Source organism: Microchirus variegatus (assembly GCF_963457635.1).
Source record: "Microchirus variegatus genome assembly, chromosome: 21".
Taxonomy (NCBI): Eukaryota; Metazoa; Chordata; class Actinopteri; order Pleuronectiformes; family Soleidae; genus Microchirus; species Microchirus variegatus.
Genome location: NC_139822.1, coordinates 7575774 through 7602088, shown reverse-complemented (window position 1 = coordinate 7602088; position 26315 = coordinate 7575774). Strand labels below are relative to the sequence as shown.

The window sequence follows — 26315 nt, the reverse complement described above, 5'->3', positions numbered from 1 at the left end:
CAACATATGAACACTCACAACTTTTGAAAACAAACTGAAACCTTTCAGCTGCGTGACCCAGTGCTTCTTCTGCTTCTTCTTCTGCAGCGTTTGGTCTCGGTGCCCTGGGCTTCATCTGTGGCTTTTTTTTTCTTTCCATGTGGTGAGTCCACGTTCCCTTGTCCTCACGCTCACCCAGCCCCAGTCTGGACGAAGAACAGCTCTGCAGTAAAATCCTCTCTTTTCATCTAAGTGCTCTCTTGTTTTGCCGCCACATTCTAAGTGCCTCACATTTTCCTTTCCCCCATGTCCGAGAACGCGTGGGCTGCCCACTCACGTCTGCGACATGCCCTGCTGCTTCTGGCCAGGTGTCCCTGTCCTACAGCTCATATCGGGGTGAGGTCAAAGTCGTCATTGACCTCCACCAGTGGGATGTAGAACTCGGGGATTTCGAAGATGCTGGTGGACTTGTAGGTGGCCGGGTCCAGCTCCTGCAGTTTGAGCTGCCACTCCAGACGCTGCACAGCGTTCAGAGCCGCCGCCTCGTGCTGTTGCCTCATTAGAAGACAAGTCTACACAGAGAGAGAGAGAGAGAGAGAGAACAAAGCAACCGCATGTTTTAATTAAATCTATATTTGTCTATTTCCAAAAAAGACGAGCAACGACAACATGTGCAAATGCAGCCAAGACAGGGATTGATTGATTTTTTCCACCCACTCAAGAGTTGACATTTGACCTGCGGAACAACCCAGAAGTGATTTCTATACTTTGGTCTTTCAGCTTCTCCCTCTCTAGGGGGCGCCCCTTCTTAACAATAACCAGTGGGGATTGGTCAGGGGTAGCCCAGGCCTTGATTTGACTAAGTCTGTGGTGTCAAATTTACAGCCATATCAGAAAAAAAACAAACTAATATATTTTTGAATAAATGAATAATTTCCAAGAGATGTTTAATTTCATCTATGTTACTGAAAACATACATATACATTTGAACTAAAAGGTTGAGAAAAATACAGCAAATTTGTTCGAGGACCCCAAAAAATCCAGAACACCAATCCAGTGTTTAGAAACCACTGATTTTATCTAAAGCATATAATTTAAAATATGATCTTATAAATTATAAAATAGTAATAACTAAACCCGTAGTACTCTCACCTTAAGTTTATCAAACTTGTCGTCCACGTCTTGTAGCCAGGACATAAACTGCCGGGCGTTGAATCGATCTCTTACTGAAGTTTTACCATCATCGTTCTGTGAAACCGAATCAAAGTTACTCATCAAAACACATTTCAATGAAGTGGAATTACATAGCTGAGTGACTCTGACGCTGAGACTGTTTTATTCCTGCTCAGAATGTCTTTATTATTTCAGGACCGAGTCGTCAACAGTAATTCTTCTCATATAGGTCTATTTTTGTTTTCGCTTTTGACAGTGTGACAAACAAGGACAATGATATAAGACATAATGGATAAACAAAAGAAAAGCATATAGTAAAAAGACTATAGCGTATGGTGGCTGGTCAGTAACTTTATCATAATAATAATAACACATGTCTTCTAACTCTACTATAACATGATACAATAACAGGATATAATATATGAGACTGTGACAGACAGACATCTGTGGTGTAACCTGTCACACCCACCTGGACCTCCTGGGGCATATTGTACACTTCAGCGTCCAGTAAAACCGTACAGGCGCTGAAGGGCAGTGTCTGGTTGGCTAGTGTCCTCGCTGCCCGATAATGGACTCGTAAGACTTCCTGCTCATTTGAAACAATCAATTTTTCCTGCAGGAACAAAACAACATAACATAAAATTAAACTAATATCAAAATTCCAAAAGAAAAAGAAAAAAATTAATTGCATGTAGACTCAGTTTAGATTAGATTAAAGTGTCGAAAAATGAACTTGTTATAACAGCTCACAAAAACAGTGTAGCAATACAGACTATGTAGATTATAATGATTAAAACACACCAAAGAACAAACTCATAATAAGCAGAGCTGTTGTAACCATCTTATATGCGAATAAAAACATCATAGAGCTGCCTTTAGAATGACAGAAGAGTTAAAAGTGAAAAGTACAAACCCTTTCAATGCTGTGTTGCAGTCTCAGCTTCATGCGAACGACCTCTTGTTGTTTGAACATCTCTTTGAGCTGCTCGGGTAATGACGGAGGTGGAGTTATCTGCAGAACAATGGAGACACAAACGGCTCAGAGCACTTCAACCACACACTCCTGTGAGCTGAGTCACAGCGAGGTATTCAGGATTCACTTAGTCGACTTTTCTCTGACTGAACATCAACTTGACTGTGTGTCAACTTCCTGCATGTAGATGACCTGGCCAAGAATGCGTGTTTGGCTCCAAGTAGGGCTTGGTTTTTAGTATTTTATTCCCATTTGAAATCTATTAAAATTCATTGCTTAGTTTTAGATTTTAAATGCAACGACAGGCAATAAAACCATAGATATATAGATATGTTTCTGCATTAGACACACTTTACAGTACAACAACTTTTCAACACAATTCCCTTGAATGCTTTGCCACAGATTTATGAAATGTTGACTTTAATAGGGCTGTTCAATATATAGGTATTATATCAATATTATGACATGAGACAAGATATGGCAGAGGCAGATATTTGCCTGGTTTTAAAGGCTGTTGCATTGATAATCATCTCATTTATTATAATGAATAAATGCCATAGGTGTGAATGTGAGAATGGTTGATTGTTGTTCTCTACAGTACGTGTCCCTGTGATGGACTGGTGACCTGTCTAGAGTCTGACCCTGCCTTTGGCCCTATGTCAGCTGGCATTGGCGCCAACTGACCCTCATGTGGAGGATAAAGCAGTACAAGATGAGTAATACAGATCAAAAACAGTAGAAATTTTACTTCAGAGTGTATTTACGTCCAGGCATGGACATCGCCTAATGTGATGTCAGAGAGGCGCGTACGCGAAGCAGGAAGTAATGTGTTCCGTGTGTTTACATTAGCGAGCTGCAGGTGAATATAGCTGTCACTGCATATTTTGAGTTATTCCTCTTGTGAGAGCCACACAAAAATAAGAAAGGCTGTGTATCACCCCGCAGTGCTGTGAATAGAGTCCCGTGGTTTAATGTGTTGTTGACGTAACGAGCTAATCCGAGCTGAAGGAGCTAGCGGAGGAGCTCGCCATCCGCTCAAAACGGAACGTTTACTCTTTACTTACGCGAGCCAACTACTCTTTGGCGGACTCGTGCATCGCGACTGTTGATTTGTTTCCAGTCTAACTAGATCCGGTGTGGTGTTGTAGTTGTTCTAACGTTACTAGTTGAGGCAACAGCATGTGAACAAAAATACGTCTGCTCGGCCAAAAAGAGCGCTAATCGCGCAATAAAAAAATTGACGCCGTTCAAATGGGTTCACATTACAGCGTTAATTAACGCGTTTAACTGACAGCACTAATACAGTCAAACAGTTACATTCCGTTCGTTCAACTAGTTTCATTGGTTTTTTTTTTTCAAAATAAGTGAGTGCAAATCTACGACTAGGAACACAACACATACAGATGATGCAGGTTGCTAGTGTTAGCGTAGCCTCCACAGAACCTCGAGACAAAGCTCAACCAAAATCAAAAACATTGTGATGGAACTCACCATCGGTATACAGAGCTTGCTGAGAGGGTTCCCATCTAGGAGGTAGGATCCGTTGAAGGTCACATATTCATCATAATACTGTGGTGGTTGGGGGGCGACACTGCACAACACTTTACGCTTCTCCTCGATCTTCTTTCGAATGTGGAGAAACTCATAGTAAGGGTTGGCCCTCTCGGTCTGGTAGGGTTCAATTTCCTCCAGCTTTATGGAGTCCACAATGGCAGCCAGAGACTGTTGCTGGCCCCGCTCCTTCTCCTGCTGAGTCGTGGAGCACAACTGGTAGTTCAACATCTTCGGCATCTTCCTCTTGCGTGGGTGGGGAACATGAATGTCCGCATCCTCGTCTGAAGAGCGAACCCTCATCTTGGCGCCTGAAGAGTCGGATTCGCGGTCTCCAGACTGTGGAGACGAGCTCCCCGAGGTGTTGGTACTAATGTCAGTCTGGGAACCCGGCTGGATAGAGGTTTGACTCAGCTCATCTCCAGCTGAAGATGATTCAGGTTGGTCATCAGCAGACGTCACATCCATTGCCTCAGAGGAGCACTCTGCTTTTGATTCAGATGACTCCTCAGTAGCCCCACTGATCTCATCTGGTGAGCTTTCTGTTGTAACCGATGCAGCAGCAGTGTCGTTACCGTCAGAGCTCTGTGGGACATCAGTCGTCTCTTCCTCCATGGGTTCAGGACTCGCACAGGGCACACTGCCTTTTTTCTCCACCTCAAATTCGACACAAGAGTTTGCAATGTCACTGGAAGGTTTCAAATTCTTACAGTCATGGGTACTTACACACAGATCTTCTTGAAGACATTTGGACTCAGTGTTAGCTCTGATAAAAGGTAAAGACTCCCCTTCAGTGGAGCTCGGAATGTGACAGCTGGTGGACGGTACAGGACTTTCTGTCACTTCAGTTTTGAGAATTTCAGGAACGATTTCCATGCCCTCTGGTTTTGGTCCATCAGTGTTCTCAAGAACTTTGTCTTTGGGGTCAGAAACCTGTGTGGTGCCAGTTTCTGTTTGTTCCTGGCAAATGATGCTCTCCACACCAGAGGATGGAAGCGGTTCTCTCTGCTGGAACATTTTTGTGTTAGTGAGCACTGATGGTTCAGCAGATGCAGAGGCTGTGGGCACTGACGACTGATCAGAGTCCTTACTGCTACATTCTCCCTGCAAAGTTTCTGTCACACACTGGACATCTTTCATTATGGAAGGTTCAGAAGAAGGAAGAGTGTTCTGCTCTGTTGAGCCAGCTTGAGAGCCAGTACACTGTGAGATGCTGGACTGTGGAGTTACATTTTTATTCAGAGGATCTTTGTTTGTCATTGATGGTGTTAAACAGTCAGGTGAGTCCCCTTCACTCTCCATCAATGGGTCAGCCACTGAATTCACATTTTGTTGACCAGTGAGGCTCTCTTCTGTGTCTGCAGGGGTCTCCCTTGTTCTCAGCTCCTCACTGGGTAGACTGGATTTTGGCAGATTTTCTGCCAGTTTACCCTCAGCCGATGAGATGGCATCGTCGTCCAAAATGGCCCTGAGGTAGGGAGACTCGTGTCTGCTGGATGGCAGCGTCCGATTACTTTGCGACACATCTGGAAGACTGTTGCAATCTTTATCGTGAACAGATGGCGATCTGGTGGCCTGGATGATGAGGGAAGACTGAAGGAATGCGGAGGCTTCCTGATTCATGTCAGAGTCATACTCAACATGTCTGGGTGTTAGTGTTGTAGTCGGACAGAAATCTTCTGTGCTAGCAACAGAGACTAAGGACACAGACCTGGACATGAGGCCACAGCGTTCGCCCTCTGGTTGCCCGCTGGGTGATCTGGTAAGACAGTTTTCCACTGCTGACATGACCTTTGCGCTGATCGAGGGCAGACTCTTTCCGTCGAGTGACACGGCTCTGGGACTGGCGCCATCCTTCAGGGGTTTATCTGCCCTGTGAACATCAGAGGCTTCTGAGCTTTTTGAGCGCATTAACTCTTTACTCAAACATAGGTCCACCTTAGTTCTGTCTTTAGGCTTGGACTTCCCTAGGTCTGCCAGAGGTCGCAGTTTTTGCCTTTCCCGCTCTTTCTGTTTTATTTTCTCCAGATGTTTCCGGTGCCACTGCTCAATTTCCTGGTCCTTCAAGCTTAGCATGCGCTCAAAGCTGGTCTGCATCAAGTCGTCATTCTCGAGCCTCTTTTGTTTTGGCTTGGTGTCTCGTGTTGCTGGCAAGGCTTTTGACTTGGCCTTATCTGCATCCATCTCGCTGGGTTTGATTTTGTTCGTCTTTGCTTGCTGGGAGCGGTCTTTATGTCTGTCTTTATCTTTGTGTCTGTCCAAGTCTCTATCACGGTCTCTCCGATCTCGATCCTTCTCTGGCGTTCTCACAACCTCCTCCTTTGATTTTGTGGATAAGGACTTGCTCTCAGACAGGTAGCTCTTCTTCTCTTCTAAAAGTAGCTTCAAATTGGAGCTTGAAGGAAGCGCTCCTTCTTTGATTTTATCTCTCCTCTTCCGGTCACAGAGCTTTTCTTTGGAGCGATCAGATTTATGATCCGTTGTCTTGTCCAGAGGTTTTCCTTTCCTATCAGAGTTTGCGCGATCCTTTTCTCTGTGATCGCCAACACTATGCTCTCTGTCCTGCCTCTCCCTATCAGACCTTTTGTCCAACTTATCTTTACTTTTCCGACTGTCGTCATGCCTTTTTGTTGTTGATAACGATTTCAGCTTTTCATTCTCTTTGTAGTTTTTATTATCTGCAGGTGAGTGGGAAGGCATTGCTCCTGTTCTTTCTTTATCCTTCCAACGATCCACTGCGTTATGTGGTTCAGCTTTGTCAGGGTGCTCCATTTTAACCTTTTTTTCCTTGTCGGAATGCCTTTTTTCCATTTTATCGGAGTCCTTCTCCTTTCCTGGGAGCCTCTTGTCAGTTTTTTCACGTGAGCTTTTTTCAGAGGGCTCCAGCTGTTCTTGATCAGCTGTGATCCCACATATGAGTTTCTCTTCCGTCTCCTCTTTCATGCTGTTGCTCTGCAGTGACTCCTCAGGAATCTGCCCTGAGCAGTGGCAGTCCACCCTCTCGTCACGCTCACTCACTTTTGAATCCTTTAACTTCTCCTCTTTACCAGCAGCCTCCTTGCGCTCTTTTTTCACGGCTCTTTCTTTATCTCGCTCTTCTCTTTGCCGCTTTTCTTTGCTACTGGAATGTTTCTCCTTTGCACTTTTCTCATCTTTGACGAGAGAGGAATCAGAAGTCTTCTGAAGTGAGCCGGTGTCTTCGCCTTCCTTCTTCACTGGCAGAGGCTCGTCCGTCTCATCACTTTTGAAAAAATTCTCTTTCCAGAACTCCCTGTCAAACTCCAAATTCCTGTGGCCGTCTTTCCTGGCCTCCTTCTGCTTGTGGCGGCTTCGCTCTGCCTCATACTCTCTCCTGTGTTTGTCCTTCTCCTTGTGTTTAAGTTTATGCTTCTTCGCCACCTTGCCATCCACGTCAATTTTCCGTAAGGCACCTTCAGTGCTGTCTATACTGTTTCCTATGCTGCCATCTTTGTATGGGCTCAAATGGCCGTCATCCCCTTCTACACTGGACTCCTTCTGTTGATGTTTGCTCTTTTCCTTATGCTTACACCCTTTAGTGCTGGAGCCTTCAGTGCAGTAGTCTGCATCTGTGTAGTGGTTGTATTTGACACCGTCTACTGGACATGAACTGTCACTGATGGAAACGCACATCTTGGTATTCTCTTGTTTGAGTGGTATCTGCTTATCCGTCAGGGTGTGAATCAATTTAGGAGATTTAATGGATGACAAATGGAAGAGGTGGACAGATGAGTCATCTTTGGGACTGAAAGACATCTTGAACGAGTCCTCCTCCCGACCCTTTTCTGTGCCCTCAGACACAGCTGCTAAAGAGAGGACCAGCGTCTTGCTATTCTCTTTACCATCCTCTTGATTTTCCTTATTTTTATTCTGGCTCTTACTCTTCCTCTTAACTTTACCCTTGTCTTTCTGCTCAAAATTGTCCTTCTTAGATCTTGTGTCCACTTTGAGGGTCTCCAAGTTCTGAGAGCAGGTGGGCGAGTTCCTTTTCTCTGAAAGGCTTTCCATTTCATCACTGGAGGTATCCGAACTGCAGTGGACTTGAGAAGTCTTCTGCTTTTTCGGCTTGGAGGAGGAATCCCCCTTGCCACTCTGCTTTCCTGCCACGTGATTCACATCCCTGTCCTCCTTCTCGCGCTGCCGTAGTTCCCTCCGCAGGATGTGTCTGTCGTTCAGGGCTTTACTGAGATCCTCCTCCTCTTCCTCGTCTTTGAACTCGTATTCATCCAGCCCTGGCACAGATGATGATGCCTTAATGACCAGTTTGCCATCCGAGTCCTTTTCAGTATCAGAGTCTTCCATGTTGTCATCCACACTAGATGGATTAACTGATGGTGGGTCCTCAGAATCTGTAGAGGAGGAGAAGACTTATTTGAAAACCATAAAAAAAAACTATACTTTCATGCACAGAAACAGGTATTTAAAATCATCCTTGATAAAAGAGTGGTTTTTGTCTTTCACACATGAAATCTTAAGGCTGCACAAGGACTTGACAGCTCTCTGGCAGCATACACGTCTCTTAGATAAAACCCCTTCATACATTGCTGACATTTAATTTCAAAACTCCATCTGGTGGATGTTTACTGAAATAAAGTGCACATTTTGTTACATGGGATTTTAATATGCAACTACAAATAAGAGGGTCAAGCACAACACTGCAGTATTTCTGCAAACCTGAAGAGCTGTCATCTTGGTCCGACAGTGGAAGCTCTCCCTTCAATAGCTGCTCCAACTCTTGAGAGTCTGCGACATCCACTGGGCGCTCCCCACGCTTGTTGGCCTGGAAGGCATTTCCACCATGACGCAGTAGCAGCTTTACAATCTACACAAAACATTAAATAATTAAGACGATACGATTTTCATAAAAGAAAACTCAATTTTAACTGTTCATAGTCTAACCTCTGTAGTGGCCTTAATCAGAGATCTTAAATGTATAGTTTACTTTTACATTCTAATTTACTATGGCATGACCAGCTCTTACATCTTTGTGTCCGCTGCTGGAAGCGTCATGAAGTGGTGTGTCGTCATCCAAGCCCTGCGTATTCACCTCTGCACCAGCTGCTATTAAGACTTTGGCCACATCAAAATAACCAAGATTACAGGCTTCGTGGAGAGGAGTCCAACCTAGTGAGAGCAGAAAACAGTAACAGGCTATGGACACTATTAACTTCACATTACCAGCCATTTGTTTTAGGAGATCAGGCTGAGCATAAACACACACACACACGCAAAGCAGCTATGTGCACACTGATCTGTATTTCTGTAGTCTGTATTTGTCACCTCATCATGAGATATTTGGAATATGTGGTTGTTAGTCAGCTTTGCTGTCATTGACTACAACCCACACAGTCATGAAGAAAAGCTGTGAAATAATCATGTCCCATGACACTGTACCTGCAAAGTCTTTGACGTTCACATCAGCGCCGAGGCAAATGAGCTCTTTGACTTGTTTGGCATCTCCTCGGATCGCTGCCATGTGAAGGGGTGTTTCCCCTCGCTCATTCCTCTTGTTGATCTTGTCTTTTTGTCTGGATGAAGCACTGTTGGGGGCTTTCTTCTGCACAGGAGTTGTTTGAGAGGGGTGACTGGGTGTAGAGTCTGAACAGAGCCGGGGGGGGGGGAGAAAACATAAAGGTCACATGTTGAAAAACCTGCACCAGACAAACAAAAGGCAGCCATTTTCTTTTATCAGTTTAATATGTGATATGTCCTCTATATGGGGATAAAGTGTTATTTGTCCTCTGAATTTAACCCATCCTTATTACACAGCAGTACAAACAGTGACACACAAGCCAGACAGCTTGTAGCATGCTACAAGCCAGTAGCAACCATGGCTATTGAGCCTCCATGCAACATTGCGACAGGTGGAGGTTGATCAGCCATCGGCCACTATTGAATCAGGGTCTGCCAATGCCTATAGACCAGGGTTCTTTAATCCTGGTCTATAGGGACCCACTGCCCTGCAAACTTTACAAGTTTCCTTGCTCAAACACACCTGATTCAAATGTTCAGCTCATCAGCAGGCTCTGCAGAAGCCTGACAATTTGTCAGCATTCAAATATAAGGTCTATAGAATGCAAAAATCTCATTGGAGATAATTAATCAGCCTTTAAAAACAGCACAGTAACTGTAAAAACACTAAAATAACACAAAACACTCATATTAAAGACTGCCCTAATCCTAACTAACCGTGAACTACAAGAGTAATAAATGCTCCATTCAGAAATATGACTCATCCAACAGGAGCGTCATGCTGAGGATGTGGTTTACGAGGACAGGCACACAAACCTGGACTGTTGGCAGTCATCTGCATTAGGAGAGCCATCTGTTTGCGCTCTGACAGAGGATACCCAAACAAAAGGTTGGGAGCCTGGGACTTCTTGCCCCCTGCCTCCTTTTTCACCTTCTTCTTGTCTGGTCCATCTTTATCTGCAACAAAAACGAGAAGAGGTTTGAATCCAGAGTCCACTTGTAACAGCACTTAAATCTTCACGTTGACATTGATTTCCTCCTCCCCTTTGTATCTGTTGAGCACGCAGAGAAACAGATGACAAAGCATGAGGTTTGCAAAGGACAAAAAAAGACAGCATTCTCTTAAGCCAACCAAGTGAAGAAGGCACAAACCAGCCATCCACCGTCTCCACCAGTCATTTGTTACCAAACACAGACATGCGTGAGCTGTAACAGGTGCAGAAACATGGCCAAAACACACACACATGCATGTGTGCGTGTGTGTTTACAGCAGCAGAGTAGTGCAAAGTGGGTGACGGGCCTCGAAGTGAGGACGACACGGTGGTGGTGGTGGTGGTGGTGGTGGTGGTGGGGGAGGCTCAGGCCGCAGCGATTACCTGCGTATATCCTGCAGGGTGGCACTAATCTCTCTGCCCAGGTCTCACTTGACTGGCCTGTGTCTGAGTCATCTACAGTGCAAAGCAGAGAGGATGGGGAAGGGGGGAGAGAGGTGGGGGTGGAAGGGTGGGGAAAGCACTGCATTAACGCTCACTCTCCCCCTCACCCTCCACAACACGTAGTCAAATACAGACAGGAACAGAGGCAGACTCTTTTACTCCACATACAGCTTATGAGTCATAGCAACACAAGAGACAGCAGAGGAGATCCAGGTTGGAGGTGGTGGTCAGTGGAGACTTTCCCTCCTCCCTAGAGCGGCTCAGCACAGGAGCCGAGAGGCACCAGGGAAAGACAAAATTTCTCCCATCTTACACTTTACATACTTATGTTTAATGTGCAACATAAATTATACCCAGCAAATTCAAAATTGAAGGTTCTTGACTGTTTGAATAACCCAGGACCACACAACGAAAATCATTGTGAAAGTCAGTAAAATGCATTACCATACATCATTTACTGTAATTATGGCCAAATAAACTATTTTAGGCCTAACATTTGATCCAAGCATACACTTAAACATAATGGAAACTGAGTAGTCTATTTACATCAGTGAAAGGGGTAGACGCAGTGTTTCCAATGTGATGAGTACCTTTTTGATGTTTTACCTCGCAGAGCAGCTATCATCACAACTGCAAGGACAATATCAGGTCTCAACACATTTGATTCAGGCCAAAAACTAAAATATCTTTACTGGTTTCTCAGTAGCTTCTGACAAATGTGTGTCTGTCAACCAAGAAAATACATAATACAATAATGTAGTATTGCAGATATTAGCTTATCAAACATTAGATAATGACAGTCTTGTTAATTGAACTTTTTGGTTTGGGATTCACACGAGCACTGGATGATTTGAGGAAAATATCAAATTACACTTTGTTTTACATATATTGTGATATAATTTTCAAGTCAAATTTCAGTTCAATATTAACCGCTACATATTCAAATACGCTAACGCAAGGGCAAGAACTTCATAATATGAATAGCATCTCACATATTTTTTGCAAGGGTTTTTCAGCATGACTCACTGAAATATTAGTCTTGGTAATTAACGGGAAACACCGTTTTTAACTGAAGGAGTAAGCTGTATCAAGCACTTGATTTTTCAGTATCCAAATATGTACTACTCAAATGGAAGGGTAAGAACTTCATAATATGAACAGTGTCTCACATTTACGTGCTGGATTTTTAAAATGTTGTGTAAAGCAATTTACTCTTTTTTGCCTTTTTGTTCTGAAAAAACAATCATGCAGCCCTGACTCACACACACACACAACTCCTAAAAACCTTAAAATGTTGTTCAATGCAACAGACCAAACTTTCATCAGCATGATCATTCGCCCAACAATTACAAATCCTTTGAGCAATGAACAGTTCCCACAGAGATGATTCAACAACAGACCACCAGGGGCCAGTGTGGTTTCATGGCAGCGAGCCAGCAGCATGACTGTTCAGGGAGGAGGAGGAGAAAAGAGAAGCAGTAAGGGTCTTTACCGGTGTCTGAGTCTCGTTCCTCTGTCCGGGGTGGACTGGCAGTGAAGGAGAGCTTGCGCTTCATGGAAGACTTGGTTTTGCCCTCCTTCCCCAGCAACTCACTCCTGTCCAGCTTTGGAGTTTTGGTGAAAGGAGACAACTTCTCTTTGCTCTGTTAGAGAAAGAAAAAGAATAAGACATGAAACACTACCAAGGTGCGGCCATATTTAAGAGCAAGCTGACAAAACAAAAATGAGTGAGGCTGATAACAGCCACAATAGCATTTCAGTGACGAGTTTAAGCCTCTGGAATATAACAAACACAAAGTTATTATCACGCTACAGGGTGTGTAGTGTCTCTGCAACATTTTTCATGCAGGCAGCAGGTCTGTAAGTATGACTCTAAAATATTATTCCAAGGTAATGTATTTGCCAAAGGACAAATGAAAAATCATAAGCTGAAGTCTTGGCACTTGATTTTTTATCCAAAACTCAGCCCACAGCCCGTGGACCATATGTGGCCTCAAAATTATTTCATGTGAACTGCTACTTACTGTATGTCTTTCATATAGATTCACAAATGTCATAATTGCTATATCGTTAAGGTTTCATCATCAGCCATCCTTACTCAACAGTTGTTTTTCCTGGTTAAACATCGCAGTGAAGAAGATGGAGTGCCATAAGTGACAGCAGAGCTGAGCTCCGACATAAGGTATTGCTGTTCATTCTCAATTTCCATGTCTCCACTACAATGTCTTACAGTTCCAGTTACTGGTTTGTAGCTCTCTGATCTGCAGACAAAGCCTTTTCAGTGCCATTACTTTTAGTGAGCGCAGGAAAATACATTTCACGAAGAGAGGAAAGTGAAGTTGTGAGGAGCTTTGGCCTTGAAAGTATCAGCAGATGCAAAATGTCTTTCTCATTTACAGATAAAGGGATTATTAGGAGGTGCTTGTATAACAATGTGGGTGCTTTAAAAACTCATGTTATTTCATTACAAGCCAAGCACAGTGCATCCTCAGTAAATATTTGACAATTACAAATATGCAATTAGACATTTATACAACAATGTCGCATAATAAATAAAACCCAAGTAAACAATAATTTTACAGCAAATAACAGTCATGTAATATATAGTGTTACGTCAGATCTCTGTACATAATAATTTGTATTTTTAAATACATTAAATACATACAAGATGTGAACCTTCAAAGTTCTCATACCTTCTTCCCCGCCTGCTTATCCACCATGGCTCCATCTCTGTCACTCCCAGGTTTGGCCATGGTGCGGCACCTGACTAGCTGTAACAGCTACTGCACAGTTGGGTCATCATGCACCTGGTCACAGAGAGGACACAACATCAGAGGCAATGATTTACAACTCTGGCACGTCAGTCTGGAGTGGATGAAGGGTACAATGTTTTTTTAAGCTTAGTATAAAACAGGCAGTATGTGTATAGGACACACTGGAAAGACATCTTTAAATACAAGCACAATTAAATGTCAATCCTTCAGGCTGCTTACGGGCGAGATTTTCGGCAAATGTCTGAGTCATAGGGTAAAGAAATGTCACTTCACCCCAGAGTGGAATGACTGTGAATACTACGATGAAGTGTTAGTTCAGCTTTTCAGGCTGTAAATTGAGCCACATCAGTAATAAGGGGTTTTTACTGAAAATTCCATTTGACGTAGCCAAAAGACCAAATACAAGGCAAGGTAAGACAGCTTTAGGGACTCTGAAGTTTCTATATGGTGATACACTGGTCTACTGATCAACGTAACCAAGCTCCCCTCTGATGTGGTTAGTGTCAACGTAGTAAAACATAGAGCAGCACCAATGAGGGCACAACAGATGCATGTAGTGTAATAATAGAGAACATGACCTATGTCAGTTACCTTTTAATCTCACAATCAACGATTTGAATATCACAAACTCCAGCGCATCAGAGCTAGACAAATCGGACGTCCTTCGGCCAATAACCATAACCAATGTCACTTTCCCTGTGCCCAAACTGCAGAGGTCATTTAGTCTCTTCTTAGTGAAATATGATAGATATGAAAGATGTCAATGTTAAGTTTCTTCATTGAGCAAAATAAATACTTATTAAAATAATATAGATGGAGCTTGAGGAGGTAGAAGCATATTCAGTTGACTTTTTAAAATAAAGCAAAATAACTGAACAACCTTGTAACATCGATACTTTACATTCAAACCATTGCTAAATTATTACACACATGCTGATGAAGCCTATCAGCTGCACAACGTTTGCGTGTCTGTAGCAACGTCCCTGCACTGTACAAAGAGTGATCCATGTTTATGTCAAGATCAAGTAGGCAAGGAAGAAGAATCACACAGCAAAGAAAACAAAACAGCTTCATACAGGATTAAAACAGCAAGAACCGGCCATTAAAAGTTTCAGAAGTGGATTCTACTACTAGTACTACCACCTTTGGGGTTGACTACAGTCTCTCTCTCTCTCCCCAACAGCTGCCAAAATGAATGGGACGGTCCCATTACTCAATATGCATTGATAAATTGAATTGATGTGTCGCCACATGATTAAGAGCAGTCTTTATAACTAACCTCAGTAAGGTATTACTCTTGAAATTATCTGATGCTGGCATGTTTCACACTTCTCTCTGTGTCTTGGTACCAAGAAGTTGCATTATTGTTGCTTGAACTACGAGAACTAGGAATATGTGCATTTCCCCGAAGATGCAGCTGGGAATGCTGAGAAGCCTTGCTGTGTGTCTGCGCATGTCTTTGCAGTAATGTGTACTTGGATGTTGCCTTTGATCTGTGGGGTCACCTACCTTGCATGCATGCCTTCAATGGAGAACTCTGAACTGTTAAAGGAAATTTGAAAGAAGCTTTGTACTGCGTTAAAGGAAACTTAGTGGAACTTTGATTAATGGACCTTTGAGTTGCGTTAAGGGACCTTAGATCTACGCTAAGGGACCTTCAAACAGCATTAAAGGGACTTTGAGAGGAGCACTGAATTTTGAACTGTACTGAAAGACCTCGAAATGTGGCGAAGAACTGAGAAAAGTATGAGGGTTTGAATGAAGGACAACTCTAACTGTGATTATGTGTATTTGAAGTGTGATTAAGAACTTTGAACTGTGGAGGGCAGCATTATAACTCTTTATAACCATTCCAGGTGTCAAGAGTGTGCAAAGCAAAATGATGCTACTCTGAAGAATGTAAAATATAAACGTATTCCGATTGTTCGCGACATCATTTCAGAAGTCACAGAAGCAGAAGTAAGAATCAACACATTATTACAGGTTATCACATATTACTGTTGCCCTTTGATGGAGTTTATGTTTCACGGTCAGCACAGAAAAAGTAAATTGCAGATCCTTTGATGTGAATATTGGCTACCCTATTACTTGTACTGTTTATATGCATTTGATCGATATTTTTATTGCCACTGTGTTTGAGACAACAAAGCAAGCTCCACACGACACTACCTTTTCTTCAGTCCATGTAACACAACAGGGAGGTTGACTAACCAAACCCCAATGACACACAAAAAAACAGTGTTTCATGTGCAACTATCAAGAGGAAAAGACAAAAGTAAAGATGCAAGCTGTAGCCAGTAAAATGTGCAGCTGTTGACAAGAAACAAACCAGTGACAACCAGTGTCATATGAAAAGCAATGTCACCAGTTGCACACAACAATACAACTAATATCTGCTTGTGTATAGGCAGAGCTCAGAACACATTACCACTATAGCTAAATGGTAAACAGACTGCACTGAATCTCGCTATTAACCAATTAGGATCGAGTATTAAATCAAGTCGTTGGCTAACATGTCAAAAGCAGTGAATAGGAATAGCCATGTTGGAACTGTGTAGCTCATTTGCCAAGGCTTCAGAGGGGTCATCAGGCAAGGTGGCAGCCCCAGCCAAGTCCAATACTTGGGGCTCATTCCCATTTTGTGTTAATAATGGTACTTGATTTGATTGATCAATGAATCATCAATACCTAAATGAATTGTCACCTACTTTGATAATCAAATAATGGGTTTGAGTTTTTTCAATTATTAAAACAAGTTTCTCAGATTTTTCAGCTTCTTAAATGTTAATATTTTCTGGTTTCTTTGCTCTGTTTAACAAAGAGACCATTGAAACTGATTCATTTTGATTAGTTAAATATATCATATAGGAGACAAACACAGTGATATTTGAGAAGAAACACTTACAATTGGCCTCCTTAAATACCCTTTCTCATGGTTGGATTCACTTGTGTATGGAGGTCAAGGGTCATAAGCAAATATGCCAATAGAATATTCGATGGTACTGTACGTAGAATATTCAAATATTCTGAACACTAGCGCAGGAGATCTAGTGAAAGTGGTGCCGGGTTCACAGTGGGTTAAGGGTAGCAGCTAACAAGATGCATTCAAAGACCCTGATAAAATGTAATAACTTCTACGGAACCTTCAGCGTGTTGAGCTTGGAGTCCACCAACTAAATATACTTGCTGCTGTTGCCACTTTCTGATAATACACGCCACAAATTAGGTAGTCATTGGAGTAGGTTTTTTATAAAGGCAATCATTGATAAAACATTTTACACGTTAATACAGTATGAATAATGACAGAAACTGATTAACTATTTATAATCAAGAAAATAATCAAATATTCATGCCCATCCCTAATAAAGGAATCCAATACTGCGTTTTTTCAGATAACTTTACAACCTTTGCTGATCCTGAGTAACAGTGCAGTGGTGACAGGAACATTTTGCAACACAGCAGCGCTGCACAGCTGAGGCCAGTGACAACGAGGCCTATAGTTAGTCAGCAGTTTGACAACATGCAGCAGCATTGTCATTCAGACTGCTGAAAGGTAGACTTGAGCAGACCACAGTTAACACATACTGGTGTGAAGAGGCTTGTGTTGGTGGGTTTTAAAGCATTATGGACAGCACAGGAGCAGACCAGAAAAACACGCTGAAAGGACTCCAATCTGGGCCAGGAGAGGAGGGTGCGACTATAATTACAGGGGTATTTGGGCACACGCCAGTTCGACCTTCAGATTCACTACATTTCATGAGCAGCTCAGTGCTGTATAAGGCTCTCGTGGCTCTGCCATTATTGCTGGGCTGTTTCAAGTCAAGCTCAAACCCCTACCTTGATGACGAGTGAAGTTCACCGAGACTCAGAAACTCTGATTCCTTTGGCATGGGATCCCATAAAGTAAACACAGAGTGATAGCCACAACTACCTGACCCACTTGATATGCGACACTAGAGTTTGGCAGGATGACAGGTTTTCTCCATCTTTAACATGCAGCTTGGTTTTAGATACTCAGTTTACTGTGTAATAGAAACAAAAAAAACAAACAATTAAAATGGTAAATTACTTCAATAAACCAGTTAGAAAGCCTGACAACCACAGAAATAAAACAAATATAGTTCTATTTACAAAAGTTCTTCTTGCACTATGTCAGGCTCAGTCAGTGAAATCCCATGTCAAGTGTGCTGGATGTACTGCTAGTCACTCCTAGATGTCCCTGAATTTATTTATAACCTGGTGTTCCTGCACTTCAACTCCACAGGTTCCCGAGTAATGACAACAATACTGTGGTGCTGGACCTATAGCTGTTTGGGGATTGGTGGTATAGGGATGCATGTTGGAGGAGGGTGAAGATGTATAGTGGTGGTGGTTTAGCCAAGATGGACAAGGCGCACACACAGTACGGTAACATGATCCGGTGAATGCAGGACAGGATAGGGAGGGAGGAGAGCTAATAATAGCAACGAGCCTGACAAGGAGGGAACGCCACCATCGCCACCACCAGCAACATTACCCCACTCCAGTGCTGCCATGCTGCAACTTCTTACACACACTAGATTAAAACTGCATGCAATTTTCCACTGGTGTCTCATGTGGCTGTACTTGCAACTAAACAAAGGAACGTACTGAAAAACAAACCGTGAATGCTTCTCCATGGTGAAAATGTTACACATAAGTACAAAACACAAGTTTTAATATGTGTAAAACGTATAATAAATGTGTTTTTCTTCAAATGTGTCATGCACTCATTAAATTTTCTATGACAATAAACAGTCAGAGTCACATGGTGGTGGTGCTGTGCGCACTCTTGCTAAATGATGGGGGAGGTCTCCGTCTCTGCTCCACATGCACTCCAAACCTGTCTCCACCTCCTCCTCTGAATTTATAATGAGCACCAGGACAAAGCCATGTGCAAGGGCCTCATAGACGAGAGCACAGGAGTCAGATTTAAGAGGCAACAATAACGCGGAACGAGTCAGCCATCTTCACAATAATCACCCCAACAGCTTGCACGGTTATATTTGTTTACCTGCCGTCACCCGCAGTTTACTGCATGTGGGGCTCCCAGCATAGCAGGGTAGAATGTGAGATGTCTCACTCCATATAAAAACAATGTTCAGGTCCACAGTGTGAAGAAGCTGTCTGATGGCGTAACACACAATTACTGACAGTTAAATTTGTTGACACCTGATTTTATTATACATTTTGACGATAACTTTGGCAGTTGCAGCCCTAGTTGATATGCAGGGCTCCTGTGTGTAGGAAAGTGGTGTTCCCTCATGGACCTTTTATGAGCAGTGGGGACAGGGCCTGTCATGATGGACAAATGTATGTGGAGCAGAGATAGAATATAGACAGAATACTTAATGTTTGTTACCTGTATTTGGTTGTAATGATCACATTACTGAATGGATTACATTCAACATTAAAGGTCCCCTATTGTGCAAAATCAACTTTTTAATCTTTTAGTACTTCTATTTGGGACTCAGTGGGCCATACCAGTCCCCAAAATGTGAAAAAACAAGACCCAGTCATGTTTTAGTGGTTCCACTTTGTGTAAGTATAGGCGATAAAACATGCAATGTTTTTAAGTGTCCGTCACTCCGTCAAGCACAACAACCTTGCGCAGCCACCCCTACTGATCTGGGTGATATGCCGTCTTCATTTGTGTAGCGCTTGTGTTATGTCCCCACTCCCGTCCTAAACTGTAGCGCAACCTCGTTCGCACTGCACGCACACACGCTTGGACGCGCACGGCCACTCGAGAGAACGAGCCGGTGACGCGCGCACCATCATGTGAGAGCGCAGGGAGTCTGGACAGCAGGATCACCTTTTCGTGCACCGCTTCTTTAACCTCCATGGTCGTGAGCTTTACGCATTTGTGACACTTCGACTTTTTTTACTATACATTTTTTTGTCGAGGTGCGCACGTGTCGATTGTCGATCGATTTGTCGACCAAAAAGTCCCATCCCTAGTGGATTCAAGAAGAAAGTTGCATTTCAATGGACATTTTATTCACTGACACAAAAAGCACACACTATGGTGGTAAAGTAAGTGTAAAAGGTAAAAAAAAACAGAATTAAAAAAAAATTTAAATGGAATTTGGAAAAAAATAAAACGCATTTCATAGGGCCCTGTTTAGATCATATTAAACATATTTATTTATTTTTTAAAGGACATTTGAGTTTGAAACCCCCCACACACTGTAAAGAAATAAAATGCCCCCTTAACACAAATACGCAAGTCTCCAAACTAATTCTGGCAGCACTTCCTACAGAAGTGCTGTGCACCAGATTCAAAAAGCATAACATTTTCAGCAGGACATCAGTGCAGTTTCCCTACTGTCTGAAACCGAGGACATATTTCAACATGGACAAACAAACAGCAAGCGCCACTGGATCCCTCCAGGCATCAACTAATTTATCTGTAACCTAACCCCAGACAGACAAAGCACACCTCCAACCAGTGTCTGGCCTTCACGTGTTGATGAGTTGCATGAACACAACTTGTTTCAAAGTTTGTTGGGACAAGGCATGATATTCCAGCTCCACCTCTAAGGAAGAGACTGAAGGGAACTCGAGCTGGAGGAAAAAGAAAGACAGGAGGCCCTGTCTTCCATATCCATTAGAAATGTTAGCTCCTTAAAGATTTGTCACTAATGGCTTTTTATCTTCAGCGCGGTGTGTGATGGACAGCATGTGCATAGGTGGGAGGGGCTGACTGAGATCTGAGATTCAGCGGTCCAGAGATGCTCGGATGTCCTACGATGTGATCGCACATCCCAATGATGATGCTCAAACGATACAATGTGCAGCTCTAGTTAGTGTCATCGGAGAAAGATGAGTGGAGGAGAAAATCTAATGTTCGAGGCTGCGCCATCATCTTTAAATCCGTGGCAGTGACAGAGCGAAGCTCGTCAATATAACACACAAACAATCATTGTTTAACACGAGTCAAGTCTGCTCACAGTAACACATCGAACATGGATGTCCATTTAAGCTGGAATTTCTGTGGCAGGAACAAGGAAGGAGTTGGACTCTATCTGTTCAGTTTCCCACAAATTCAGACAAACACAAAGAAATGACAAAAGCTGTTGGACTGGTCATAGCCAGAGATTTAAGGAGATTAACAGAGTTGCAATTTCATATAGAGTTCAAGTAAAGCCACTAAAGACAGAATGTACTCAGTGTGTCGTGAAAAATTGATCCATACTGGACTCCCAATTTTCAAGTTTAACTTGAAACAAGAATAAAGCCGTTGTAGGACACAGACATAATTGACTTTGTGTCCTAAATGAGTGTTCTTATGCTAGATTGAGAGCTGAACTATTTCACAACCTTATCCATGACTTAACAGATTCCATAAAGCATGAATCGCCCTAAATGTACAAGGGAGAGGCTCAGGGCACAGCTCGCACAGAAATAATAGTGAAAAAAGCCTCATAAAATAGCCCAGTTTGTATTTGAGAGGTGTCAATAGGGTTAAGTTAGTGGCAGCAGTGCACAGCTCAGCCCACGGCTCACTGAAACACGCCATTTAAAGTGACCCTTGTGAGGGCCTTAAGAAGCCTGCTGCCACCACTCTGAATGTAGGTTAATGATCAGATACCCAGGCAGTGGACAAGAACAATGAAGCCTTTACTGCTGATTATGGGTTAAAATGAAGTGGGTAGGGACTGGGGGAGGGATGGGAGAAGATTAGGACCTAGGCGTGGATACGCAAAGGCAAACAACAGTATTTTGGTAGGTTTCAGCCCGTCCAAATGTATTAAAATATACAATGCTGTGTGATCTATTCAGGTGGAGTGAAGCGCTGCTCATGCCGCCTTTACAGCCTATCAGTGCTACAATGACGAGTGAACAAGACTCTGAAAACAGGAAGTTTGAAGCAGCACCGTCTTCATACAAGTCCGCTGTGTGAGATCATTTAGGATTCAGCATCCTACGATGAGAATGAGAAAATGAATTTCAACATGTTATGCAGCGCAGTGAAGTTGGTTTGAAGTTGGATATTGGACAGACACTCGCTCTACAGCGCCACCCAGAGTAAGCCTCTCATTTACATCGTCATCAGCCGTCTCTTTCACTTGGAGTGTATTTGTAGTTGCAGTCTCTGTGAGTGGGTTAAAATGTTGTTTATTTTTATTGGATAGCACTAAACTTTATTTTCATTTGCATGGTTTTATGTTTGCCTTTTGATTTGATCTGATTGTTTAAATAAAGTTTATGGTTTGATTATAACTGTGCTTTTAATTATTTTTACAATGTAATTTTCCTTTGCTAGTCTGAGCAGTTTTATATTAAGATATCAAAACCGTACCGTTACCCCAAAACCGTGATGCATACCAACGCATGCATCCCTAGAGTCCATACACTCCAGTCGCTCTCTCTCCCGATCTCTCCCTTAGCATTAGGACATATTTTCTGTGATCAGTGATTGGATAGCTCGCACTCTTCTTCAGCAAAGATTTCCAGTGGCAGACTACAGCATCACGTCCTGTGCGCTGCCATATCAACAACAGTGTTCACCACACATGAAGTTTCGCTATTGTATGGACTCCTCCTTGCTTTTCGAAGCAGGGGAAGAAGTCGTCTTTGACGAGCGGAAAACCGACAAAAGCATAGCTGTGCTCGGAGGCATCGACATAATACTGCTTGGAGCTGTTGTTGGTGGAGTGGAGATGCATCTGAGACTCATTGCATTTACCCTTCCGTTCTGTTTACTACATCTGTGGTCATGTGTTATCTGACTGCAATCATTGTGATCAAATAGATACATTTTTATGCCAGGTATAGGGGGCCTTAGTTGCCCTGTGTGTGTATTTGTGTAATCTACGGACACGGTTTCGTCCCTCCTTTTCTCTCTCTTATTTCTTAATTGCACATATGCATCAACAGAAAATAGCTACTTTACTAACACTTGTTGGTATAGCAGTGGTGGCTTCACTGGATTTATCACAAATTTAAACAATATATTACATCTATTGTTATTGATGTTATTGTAAGAACACATGCTACTACTGCTACTCCAGTGGTGCTATGGTGCTTCACAATGGTTATCACACCGTCAGACTCGGATCAACACATGCCTACATATGATACTCAGTGTTTCGCATTCATTAACGAGTGGTAAGCCATAGTCTCGTGAGTCTGCCAGTCTCATGACCAAAAAAATATATATATTTCACCATATGATCTGTCAGTCAGTCCATTCCACGGCTGTAATCTTCTCTATAACGGATAACGAAGCAGTGTAATAGGGCTGAATAATTTATTGTTTTCTGATCCAAATTGCGATTTCTAAACTGGGGAACAAGGGCACTGCACCCCCATGTAATCGGCAAGCCAGGTGCTGATTGAGCCCCAAAATCACACTATCAAATACATCATTATTACGGTTATATTGTTCTTGCCAACAAAGATGTTATATTTAGGGATGCACCGAAAATGTTATTATTAACTTAACTAATCGTTCTAGAGAGAATCGCGATGTATCGAAGAATCTACGAATCGTGGGTCAAAAATCGTGATACAAATCGAATTGTGAGTTTGTGTATCGTTACAGCCCTAGTAAACAGTATTTCTCCTGAACAGTGCATCCTCCTGGTCCCGGGCACTAGTCTGGGCACATCCTGTTGCATACATTGTACTGCAGAAGAAGAAGAACGTCCATTGTGGAGTGGTGCTGCGGGGTATACCAGTTCACACCGAATACCGGTTTATATTTTCGTTATGATATGAATGTTTAATACATCGCCATACCGGTGTGTTTGATTACAACTTTTGGAACGCTGTGCCGAGCGACACTGTTTCAGACGGAGCCCTTTTCAATGTTGCGCGTCTAAACATGCATGGTGAGACTGCGAGGTTTACGGTTAAAAGCACTCTGGTGTTACGTGAAGGTGAAGATGGATAGGATAGACATGGAAAGTTCCGAAATCGAAGCTGCAGAACTAGTAGAACATGCTGACAGAAGAACTTGGAAAAACACATCCGCACGTCTGCTTTGCAAGTGGGCAGGCACTAAACGTTTCATTAATGAGCATGAGAGTGTGAAGCCTTGTTAGTATTGGGCATGGTAATATGTTGTGAAACATGTTTAAACTTAAATAAAATACATATACAGGTAGTTATGTCTCGTATTAGTTTGTCCCGTTATCGGCGTCATGCTGTCATCACCTGTCAGTCTAGCTAATTGAAAGCCCCCAGATGCAGCGGATGAAACGCACCCAGATGCGTGAATATATGTGTTTTTTTAGAGGGAATGTTCGATTATCATTTTTGAGCGATTTTGACAGCCCTAGTAAGAATGTCTTGGAATATCAAAAATGCATGGTTAAGGTCGGTACCCTCCACATCAGCAGGTAATACAGGGATTTTTTTTATAAAAGATGTTGATTTGCACAGTAAAAGTACTGTATTTTGACTGCAATCGTCTTTGCATTCCGATTCCTCACTTCATTAGAATCATGAGTAGCTCTTCTTTGTAAACAGCATCATTTTCTGGGGCCATGTGAACCTGTACAAGTGTGGAGTTATTCTACAGTATTCGTGACAGTAAAACAGAACACCCTTAGTTCATCTACTGCAGTAATTCTGTTCTCAACCAGAAGAAAATGCTGTGAACACCTGATTATTCGTGAAAAATAAAATACCGTCAAATACTGTGAAACCGTTAGAATTTTGAAAAATACTGTGATATATATTTTTGGTCATACCGCCCAGCACTAATATGAACACATAATGTATGATACAACACTTGCTTTTAATCTGAAAACACCACTTTTAGATTCATCGAGGACTGCAACAAATCAGCTATCCTGATAAGATATTTGGTTTGAGTATTTCTTATAATGAAAACAAGTTCTCCATTTTTTTTTAGCTTCTTAAATGTGAATAGTTTCTGTGTTGTTTCTATCATACGACAAAGAAATAATTAAAACTGACAAAACGAGAGATTTAAGAACATCATAATTGTACAGTTTGAGGAAACACTGAACATTTTCAATGGTCATAACAGTCAATCGAGAAATGAATTGTTTTTTGCAGCGCTAATTAATTTACACAAGATACAGAGTTCAAGATATGAGGGTGCCACTGTCTTCATACAAATTCTTGGTTTGTGACTGTATCAAATATCGTATGTGGGAATTAATCAATTATTAAATATGAAATCTAAAACGTAAATACAAATTGCTAAATTAAGATATGAATTAACTGGGGGAAATATATTTGTAGGGAATATATACTTTTATAGTAAACTGTCACGGGTGGTTTTAATGTGCTGCTTGGTGAATATGGCATTTCTCTGCCCTCCCTGTATTTACACTGCAAAGTACTTAAAATACTGCTAATACCATCACAAAAAACGGCACCATTTAAACATTTTAGGCTGACCTTTTTTGTTGCTTCAGAGCGGTCGTTGAAGCACCAGCCATTTAATAACAGGCAGCTTTTGTAGTAAGGCAACACACCCCCAAAATGTCAGTCACTGGCTGGGAGGCGCAAAAGCCGTCGGTTATTCAAGCTAAGCTACTTCCTTGTAAGGATTAATAAAGCAGTATAACTAAATTATAACATACACTACTCACTACATTTGACAGTTTGTGTTCTTACGTGTAAATAAAATAAACCGTGGCCTTGACAGATCATTGCAGACAACAGCACCCACCTCACAGTAACGTCGCGCTTGTGTTTGCCTTCAACAATATGCTGCTGAGCTCTAAAATAACCATTTAGACGTGGATGAACGCATCACTGGTTCATGTTGCGAAACTGGCCGCCGCGAGTTAACGTGTGTAATAACACAATGTGGACTGTGTGATGTCGATCTTAAGTTCAGGTTCGTGTTTTAGCAGCAATAATCCTACACGAGTAGAGCAGTGCAGGCTGAGACAAAAGCACACTGCAGCCCCTTAGCTGCCCTCACCGTTAGTCCCCCCTCCTCCCCAGCGCCTAATCTAGCTAGCTAGCTCTGCCTTCACTAACACAGGCTCCCTGGCTGCCGTGACAGGCTGCAGCTTAACATCTCATTGCTTCGCCCCGACATTTTTTTGTCTCCGCTCTCTAAGCTATGGCTTCCAAAGTAGACAGAGAACATAACTGAGAGCACACGCCACTGAAAACACCCCGAGACTGTACTCCGTATACGTGTGTGTGTGCGTATCGCACGTGGCGCACGACAATACAGAGTCCCAGCGAACACATAACGTTCCATTTTAGCACGCACTTTACGTCAAGTTAACCCGACGCGCTCGCCCGCTCGCTTAAGCCAGATGGCTAACGTTAACCGGGGATTCACATCGCACTGAAACAACAAACCCGTGTTTGTGCTTACCTTCAAAGGGTGTTACGTGTTGCCTCCGTCTCATGCGCGTTCAGCTATACGTGAATACTGCGAGCGATATATTGCTATTTTTGCTAAATACGTATGACTTGAAGCAGCAGTGTGGCGTTCATCTCTGGTTTGAAAACATCCCAGCCTTTCGTCTCCCGTCCTCCCCGAGAAAAGCCTAGCAAAACACGCGAGCGGCGCTCTCATTGGCCGAGGGCAGTCACGTGACCGCATGAGAGCCATAGCTCTTATAAGGTCTCCGTTCGCTGGAGAGACCGTAAAGACGGGTATGTATGTGTCGAACGATTTTTTTTACGAGTCTGCGCCTTTTTTAATGCGACAATAGTGTCACACAAGTTTGTATGTTATAAAGGTAGACGCGTCCTCGTGTTAGTGGCGTTGTGTCGCGCTAAACGTGGGCTGAAAGGACAAGAGCAGGAGCACAGTAATGGGTACTTGACGTCATCTTTTTCCGTTGCTGTGTTGCGGTCAGTGCGAACGTTCTCGAAGCTCGTCCGAGGTTTACGGCTGAATGCCGGTAAAAAGCAAACATAATTAAGCAGCCACGCAGTTTGACCTGTTTCATTTAAATCTCGGTTATG

General features: G+C 42.7%; 1 protein-coding gene across 2 annotated transcripts in view; it reads right to left on the bottom strand.

Annotated features, from left to right (window-relative positions):
- ankrd12 (ankyrin repeat domain 12) overlaps nucleotides 1-25843 on the bottom strand; it is a 26443-nt gene extending 600 nt beyond the window's left edge. Inside the window, exons 1-13 of one of the 2 annotated variants that reach the window (XM_083907521.1) lie at nucleotides 25717-25843; nucleotides 13296-13409; nucleotides 12095-12245; nucleotides 10543-10614; nucleotides 9983-10123; nucleotides 9089-9292; nucleotides 8676-8818; nucleotides 8369-8516; nucleotides 3617-8043; nucleotides 2066-2164; nucleotides 1622-1765; nucleotides 1132-1227; nucleotides 1-551 (exon numbers count right to left, since the gene is read on the bottom strand). The exon at nucleotides 1-551 is cut by the window's left edge and continues 600 nt beyond it. In XM_083907521.1, coding sequence (XP_083763647.1) covers nucleotides 366-551; nucleotides 1132-1227; nucleotides 1622-1765; nucleotides 2066-2164; nucleotides 3617-8043; nucleotides 8369-8516; nucleotides 8676-8818; nucleotides 9089-9292; nucleotides 9983-10123; nucleotides 10543-10614; nucleotides 12095-12245; nucleotides 13296-13355 — 5871 coding nt within the window. In that variant the 5' untranslated portion in view covers nucleotides 13356-13409; nucleotides 25717-25843 and the 3' untranslated portion in view covers nucleotides 1-365. The remainder of the gene's footprint in view (nucleotides 552-1131; nucleotides 1228-1621; nucleotides 1766-2065; nucleotides 2165-3616; nucleotides 8044-8368; nucleotides 8517-8675; nucleotides 8819-9088; nucleotides 9293-9982; nucleotides 10124-10542; nucleotides 10615-12094; nucleotides 12246-13295; nucleotides 13410-25716) is intronic. The other variant, XM_083907522.1, reaches the window with a different exon arrangement.
- Between the last annotated feature and the right edge of the window lie 472 nt (nucleotides 25844-26315).